The 8,516-nt window shown below is 43.5% G+C and overlaps 1 protein-coding gene across 1 annotated transcript in view; it reads right to left on the bottom strand.

The window, feature by feature from the left end:
• The window catches only part of Maats1 (MYCBP associated and testis expressed 1), a 63,355-nt gene that overhangs the window by 37,914 nt on the left and 16,925 nt on the right, over positions 1-8,516 (bottom strand). Inside the window, exon 7 of the mRNA XM_004633331.2 lies at positions 3,509-3,686. Within this exon, the coding sequence (XP_004633388.1) occupies positions 3,509-3,686 (178 nt within the window). The remainder of the gene's footprint in view (positions 1-3,508; positions 3,687-8,516) is intronic.

The raw sequence follows: 8,516 nt of genomic DNA, 5'->3' as shown, positions 1-8,516 counted from the left end.
TATCATGGGACTATGAAGGGTGCAGTTAGGAAGAACAAAGGACAGTGGGCCAGGCAGAGGGGTAATGGAAGGGTTCTCTGCACACCTCGGCTGTGGGAAAGCAGTAGGTTTGAACAGCGCTATGACTACCAGTTCTGCTGGAAGGTGAAGTATAAGGACAGTGAGAAGCAAATGAGATGCAGCATGCTATCTTAGGGGCAAGTGTGAAACGCCAGCAACTGGCGCATAGCAGCTACACAGAACAATGTTTCCCGGCCCTTCATGGATTCTCCAAGGACCTCACTCATGTGTTCCAACTAGGTACAGATGACTGTGAAATCCCTGCCTCCAGTTCAGTGTTTCTGAGCCAACATTTCTGTCTACCTGAATCTACTGCCATCCCTCAACAATCTCAAAATCTCTGACTCTCTTTGTTCCCCCAGACATGTACCCTTTCTCTCCCTTGTTCCCTCGGCTGATGATTCCCTCTCTAAACACTTCTTGCAGCCATTCTCCCATGGGTTTTTCTTGTCTCCTAACCTGGCCTCTGTTCTTTGTTCCATGCAGTCATCAAAGTTTCTTTCTTAAAACAGAGCTCTGAACACATTTCATTTCTACTTTTTAAAAGCCATGCATTAACTTATTCACTTACTCATCTGTCAAATGCTCAATAAGTGCCACCACATCTGAAGCAGGAAACTATCATGCTTGAGGTCATAGCCCCTCCCAGAGGCACTGTGCTGTAGCACAGGTGCCTGGCCCAGCATGGACAGCACAGGGACATCGAGCCCAGCCAGCAGCATGAGGAGAAACACCCAGCAGGGCAGAGGAAGAGAAGGTGCTAAAGGCAGAGCACCACACCGGGACCAGCAAGGACTGAGATCTACCACACTGGTAAGGGGAGGCCAGATCTCAACAGAGGCAACAGACTGTTCCTGTCCAAGGGACCTGAGAGATCTTGAATCTGTCACACCAGTGGAGCTTCTCAAAGCGAGTGGATGTGGGAGGCGAGGTGGCAGTGACAGATGAGTACAGAGAGATAAGCACTTTGAACAAGGAGCCACACCTCGTTTCTCCAGAGTGTGAAAGGCAGTCCTGCCAGTTCAGAGACAGACCGTGAGTACCAGGGTCCCATGTCACTCCATTGTAATATCATCACACAACACACTGCTCAATGGCTGTGGTGAATCTGAGAGAAACAGGCTTGCCTCCAGGTGGGTATGGAAGGACAGAGCATATATAGTCGTGACTGGACAGTGGTAACCAACAGTTATGTTACTGGCTTCTGTATTTACTACTCCATACTTTCATTATTTCAAGCTGCGCTTCCACTTATTAAAAAAACATAAAACCATATGCCAGCAGCAACTGCATACATCTTGTATTTACTGTTTCTCTTGACTACATTAAGAGGCCACACTGAGTGACTGAGCCCCACACCTACGTTTCTGTCAGTGCACTCTGTGATGTCACTCAAGGAAGAAGTCACCTAACTGTATGCTTCAACATGTCCCCACTGCTAAGGTTCCCATGACTGGAACTTTAGCTCTCAACTTCACCTCCTTCCCTTAGTTTCTTCAATTACAAGTGGAGATGATAGCATCCATGTCATAAAGTTACGAGTCTTACACAAGTGCTAAAACAGCAGTTCTCAAATTAATTGTGCATTGGAATAATCTGAGAGCTTGGTATGACATGCAGTGCTGTGCCCTGCCCTGATTCAGTAGGGCTGGGTGGGACCCAAGGACCTGCATCCATAACAGGTTCCTAGGTAATGTGGGCATGGCTGGTCTGTGGACTACACTTTGATAACCACTGGCTTGGAACATTTGCTGACACACAGTCAGCCTCTTATGAGTGTAACCTGCCTAAATCACCCTCATTATCACTGGTAATCCTGCCTACCTCACGACTTCTCACACATCTCTCAGCACCCATTGCGGAGCTGCCTTTTCCACTCATGCACCCCACCAGCATGGATTGTCCCCTCACCTGGCAAGCCCTGCCAGAGGTGCTGGCCCAAAGGGGTTTTGCTCATACTCAGCCACCCTTGTGTCCAGCCTCAGGGGACCACCAGGAGCTCTGTTGGGGCCCAGAAGCCTCCTATGCATCCTGTTTTTGTTTTTTTTGTTTGTTTGTTTTGTTTTTGTTTTTTTTTTTTAATTTTACAGCAATCGGCCCAATGCATAGGAGGGATTCAAAAAACATTTACTAAAATTGTCTTTAAGATAAGAAAAGTATTCACTTTCTTAGGTGACACCTTCACTCTGGCCAGATAAATTTTTAATATTTTTATTGCCTTCTGACAAGACTTACTCCTCTGCAAAGTACAGCACTAAATTTAAATCTCTGAAAATAGGATTGGGCAAGGCGTGGAGGCACACACCTGTATGCCCAACACTCAAGAGGATCACAGTGAGTTTAAGGCCAACCTGAACTACATAGTGAAACCCTGTCTCAAAAAAAAAAAAAATTAATGAAAGAAAGAGAAAACAAGATTAAGTAGCTTGATTCTTACCTTATGTCAAACTATTTTCTATTAAATTGCAAACTTTTACCAAACAGCACATAGATACGTGCTTGATTGGAAAGTGTTGCAAAAACATGAAGAGTCCAGTGTGAAGCTGCATCCATAACTCTCATGTGTAAGACACATGGGCAGCATTGCTATGAATGATAAAGTAGCTCAGCACAGCCTAGAACAAAGATGACTTTCACACTTATTTCTCAGGGAGCTGACATTTGGGATTCTTATAACTTCTCGTCATTTCTACTTATCAGCAACAACCTCATTACCTAATATATATCAGTTAAATTGATTGAAAACTGAAGTATAAGTGGCTCAGCATATTGGTATACATATATACATTGTCACATGAACCCATCTCTTAAAGGAAAAACTCATCCATTTGAAGAAAATATTGTCAGCACAGTACCAGTGAGCAAAGGGTAGGCCTTGCTAGGAGGCTGGTTATAAAGGGGACCAAGGCCTAAGGGCAGTGGTGCTGAGAACGAACAAAAAGGAACAGTCTGAAATATGGTTTGCAGAAGCCAGTGGACAGACTAGACAGGTACTAAAGGAAACCAAAGGGAGAGGAGGTTCAGAGGTGCACAGAGGCTTTGCTGAAATCTGGGTCCCATGGAGAGCTTCACATAATAGGAGAACATCGCATCTTTTCATGTTGTTGGAGAGAAAGTTATAGATAGCTCTGTATTATATCGGGAATGTGTAATTAAATTTCTGAAAGACCTCCACACCCAAATTCCTACTGGGACAAGTTGAGGATCTATTTTGAATTCAGACATTTAGGGAAATGATAGATAGATAGATAGATAGATAGATAGATAGATAGATAGATAGATAGATAGAGAGATAGAGAGATAGAGAGATAGAGAGATAGAGAGATAGAGATAAATAGATAAGAGAGATGATGATGATTAATAGGTGACAGATAGGATAGAGATAAAGATAGAGACACTGTATCTCCTGTTGGTGTAGGAACAGTTGACCACATAATAGAGAACTTACTTTTCAATCTCCTGCTCCCTGAAGGCCCACTCTTTCCTCTCCATTGCATTCATCATCTTCCTCCTCTTCTCCAACTGGGAAATGTCATTCAGAGGGGGAAGAGTGGCTTCCCAGGCACGCTTTTCCCGGGCTCGTTCTATCATTTCCACCTCAGCCAGTCCTGCTGGGAGACCTCGACCTGGAGGATGAAATGTCAGCCCATAGAGACAGGGGACAGCCCATGGACCACCTGTATATAAATTACTCCCTTCAGGTCCTATCCACTTCCCTAACTTTGAGGGCTATGACAGGACACAATGATATTAGGAAGCATTCTCTAGACATGTCTCACAACTTGGGTTGTGTGTCCCCTACACTGTCTCTTGTTGGCACCCAGCCTATCAGATGTTAGCTACATGTCAGATATTGCAAAGTATTGGAGGAATAACAGTAACCACTGAATAATCAGACCGTGGACTGTCCCATACTGAACAAATCTATATTTTGAAATGCAAAGAATAGCAAAGTCAGGTGTGTATGAAATATAGGGAATTTACTGGACAAAAATTAAAAAACACACAGTTTAAATAAAAGAGAATGCAGGAATAGTCATTTTCTGAGAATTTATCCTCACCGCATCCTATCTTCCACAGTGAATGTTCAATTTAGGATTACTTCTAAAGTGTTTGCACTATTTGTTTCAAATCTTTTTCTATATTTATATTTCTACAAACCAAATAATATATGGATTTCTTATCTCTTGCTTTCAAAATTGGAACATCATAGAAAAAAAGTTTTATATACTGTATCCCTTCCTGATGATCATTCCAGAAGCAATAACAATGGGCATCTAGACCCAGATATATCTATCTGTGGACTTTAATTTTAATAATTAAAAGTGTGAAAAAGTCACAAACACTCAGATTTAACCACTACACACAATTTTATCACATATACTTTACCTTTTTTAACAAAACAAATTAAAAATAAAGTTGCAGGTCAGATGTGATGGTGCACTCAGGAGACTGAGTCAGGACAATCCTTGGGAATTTGAGGCCCACCTGCCCTACACAGTGAATGCAAGCCCAGACTGGGCTACTCAGTGAGATCCTGTTTCAAGAAATAAATGAGGGCCGGGGAGATGGCTCAGTGGAATAAGTGCTTCCCTGGCAAGCGCAAAGGCCTGAGTTCAATCCCCGGTTCCGCAAAAAAAAAAAAAAAAAAAAGAAAGAAATGAATGGGGCTGGGTAGATAGCTGAGCAGTCTACGCACCTACCTGGCAAGTGCAAGGACCCAGATTCGATCCCCAGTACCGCATGTCATGCAGGCCCCAGAACCCTAGTGTGCCATACTGGCCACCAAAACCAGGCGTGGTGGTGCACACCTGTAATCTCCCTGAACTGAGGAGGCTGACACAGGCGGATCACTATGAGTCTGAAAGATTTTTTAAAAAATTTAAACAATGAATGAATAAAAGAAAAATAAAGTTGATGTTCCTTTCAGCCACATTGAGCCCTATTGCTTTCTTCTTGCTCCCAAAATAAACGCCAAAAGGAATTTGGAACTCTGGCATTCAATCTTAGTGTTTTATATACAGATTTCCATACCAACAACTTATGATAATAAATGTAACATTTCTTAAGCACTGAAAATATGCTAACCACTGTTAAAATTTACTTCAACCTTCAACATATTGGTATCGTATAAATACAATTATTACTATTTCACAAATGAAGAAACCAAGGGCTGAAAGGTGGAGTAACTTGCACAAAATCGCAGCTGGAAGAAGGTGGAAATCACGGTCTGAATAGGGCAGTCCAAGCTCTGGTCTAATGCACTAGAGTGAACTCCTCTAACAAAAACAGATGTGAACCAGAAACCAGACTCAGTTCAAATGTAGGCCATAACTGACCGCACAAAAACAAAAGGCAGCATTACCCTTACTTGTTGCCTAAAAATGTAGCATTGCACTCCGTGTATCATTCTGCAAGTTGCCTGCTTTACTCAACTCTGTTTTGGGGATTTGGCCACACTGACTCGGAGATCTAGGACTTCATCACAATTTCAGCTGTGTTCTTGGACATGGCTGAGTTGTTGATGACTCGAAATATTGCAACAAACATCCCTTAGCATCCTGGTGGTGCCCGCATGTGAGTTTCTCTAGGAGTCTAGACGAGGGACTGCTAGAGTGGCAGCCAGAGCATAAAAGAGAATTGCTGTTAGTTCTAGACACTGCCAGCTTTACTCTCAGGCAGTGTGTTTGTGCTCACGCCTTCCGCAGGTGCCCTGTGCTTCCTCCCCGCCTGAGCTTGTTCACTCCTCCCACTCTGCTTCTGCCTAATCTCGGCTGCTTTTCGAGCCTTACAAATACTGCTGCATAGATTGCACATAACTTTCACTTTCGATGAAGATGGAATTTGTGGGACTTTTGTTGTTCTTGTATAATTTGGGAGAAGGAAAGAAGATGTTAATTTACATGGTAATAGTTACATTGGGAGTAGGAATTTAGATAAATTGCTGGAAGGCATTATTTGTTTGCAGAAGAAATCGTATCTATTCAAGCATAAGTTTTCCTATTTGTAAACATGCTGTATCTGTTTTAATCAAATTTGTATGTTCTTTTTATTTTTTTTTTTGTATTTTTCGGGAAAGGTCTACAAGGCTTTCAGGGTCTCACTACTAGATCGGACTCATAGTGATTCTGTTTACAGCCTCCCAGCCCAAGAGCTGGGATTACAGGCGCGGTTTCAATTGCTGTCTCAGTGCACCCAGGGGATGGGGCCAGCACAGTAGGCCCGGGGCCAGCCTCTGAGCCTGCTTGCAAAATTTGTATGTTCTTATGGAACAATAATTTTCTCTATAAATGCCTTGCATATGTATTTTTAAAGTGATTTCCTGGTACATTGATATTTGGCAATATCAAGATTGTGATTGTTTTCAATAATTTTGCTAATTAGACGAGATTCATCCAGGAAAGTTACTGATCTTTATATGTTAATTTCATAATCAGCTACCTTGTGGAACTCTCTTTAAAGTTGGAATAATTTATTTCTTTAAGTTTTCTATATGGGTACATTGTCTGCAAATAAAGATAGCTTTACTGCTCCTTTCTAAGCTTCAAGAAGTATGCTGCTGCCAGGTGGGGCAGAGCGTGCTTTGCAGTCAGGCCAGCCCCACACAGGGTGGGCTGCGTGGTGTCCATGCCCACCCATGCCCTGCAGGCCAGCTCTGTGGTCGCTGCCTTCCAGAAGCATCTCCTCACCATTCCCACCACCAAGAATGCCACCCATAGTTCCAAGTGCCCGGGGTGGTGCAGGCTCTTAGCTCAACATGACAAATGTGGCTAGGATTTGGGTTCTACTGCTAAACAATAGCAGTGATGAGTGTATCCTTGCCTTTCTGTACTTTCTAGAGTTACGCCTGTGGTTTACTGAAGGCCATAGTAGATACCCTGTATCACGTTTCTGTGTTTCCTATTACTTGTACTTTATTTAGGGCTTATATCATGAATGGATATTGAATATCATCAAATACTTTTCCTGTATCTAGTGAAGTATTTTTCCTATGCTTTTTGATAAAATGGTAATTACTTTGGTTCTTTTTTTCTGAAATTGTAACAAACTTGAATATCCCTGACTATCCCACTTGGTTATGATGTCATCCTTTTAAAATACAGCAAAATTTGATTGCTGGTATCCTATTTAGACTTTTTTGCTTATTCCTTGGGGAAACACTAAATTGTGGATGATGCCAGTGCTGCAGGAGGACAGAGAAACCGTGGGGGCCCAGGCATGGGAGGTCCAGCAACTTCTGCAGAGGCTTCAGCAGTGACTTTATTTATTTATTTGTTTATCTGATATAGGGTCTCACTATGCAGCTTGGACTCATACTGATACTCCTCTCTCAGTACCCCAGCACTGGGATTATAAGTATGTGCCACCACACCAGGTTTTGGCCCCCATGGCATGCCCATTATTCTGGGACTGGTACAGCAGGCAGTACTGGAATTGAACTCAGGTCCTTGCACTTGCCAGGCAGGCGCTTAGAACACTGAACTATCTCCCCAGTCCAGCAGAGGCCTTCGAGGTCACAGGCAAAGGAAGGTGAGGCTGTGGGGCTTTCAGAGGTAAGGCCGAGGACAGAGTGGATTCCTGTCAACAAGGTGGGCCAGCTGGGCAAGGACAGGAAGATCAAGTCTCCAGAGGACATTTATCTCTTCTCTTCACCCACCAAGGAGTCTGAGGTTACTGAGTTTTTCCTGGGCACATCCCTCAAGGCCGAAGTTCTGAAGGCTATGCCTGTGCAGAGACCAACTTGTGCTGGCCAGCGGACCAGGCTCAAGGCATTTGTTATCGTTTGGGGCTATAATGGTCATGCTGGCCTGGGTGTAAAGTTTTCGAAGGAAGTAGCCACTGCCATTCACGGGGCCATCATCCTGGCCAAGCTCTCCATTGTCCCAGTGAGGAGAGGCTACTGGGGAAACAAGATTGGCAAGCCCCTCACTGTTCCTTGCAAGGTGACTGGCCACTGTGGCTCTGTGTTGGTGAATCTGCTCCCTGCGCCCCCAGAGGTACTGGCATCTCTCAGTCCCTGTGCCCAAGAAGCTGCTGCTGATGGCTGGTACTGATGACTGTGGCACCTCTGCCAGGGGTTGCTGTGCTACTTTTGGCAACTTTTCTAAGGCCAAGTTTGATGCCATCTCCAAGACCTACAGCTATCTGACCCCTGACCACTGGAAAAAGAGTGCGCACTAAGTCTCCCCATCAGGCATTCACTGGCCATCTCTTGCAAACCCACGCCAGAGTCTCTGTCCAGAGGACTCCAGCCCCAGAAGTAGCTACAACATTAAGGGTTTTTACACAAGAAAAATAAACTGAATGAAATCTGTAAAAAAAAAGTTTTGCATATATCATACGTAAGAATGTACTATGATTTTCCTTTTTAGTTATGCCCTTATATAGTTTCCAGATCAAATTTATACTAGCTGCATAGAATGAATAAATTAACTTTTTCTTTTTCTCTCTTAGCT

The sequence above is a fragment of the Octodon degus genome, unplaced genomic scaffold (assembly GCF_000260255.1).
Source record: "Octodon degus isolate 3935 unplaced genomic scaffold, OctDeg1.0 scaffold00053, whole genome shotgun sequence".
Lineage (NCBI taxonomy): Eukaryota > Metazoa > Chordata > Mammalia > Rodentia > Octodontidae > Octodon > Octodon degus.
The sequence above is the reverse complement of the archived record's forward strand: the minus strand, read 5'-3'. Positions and strand labels throughout refer to the sequence as shown.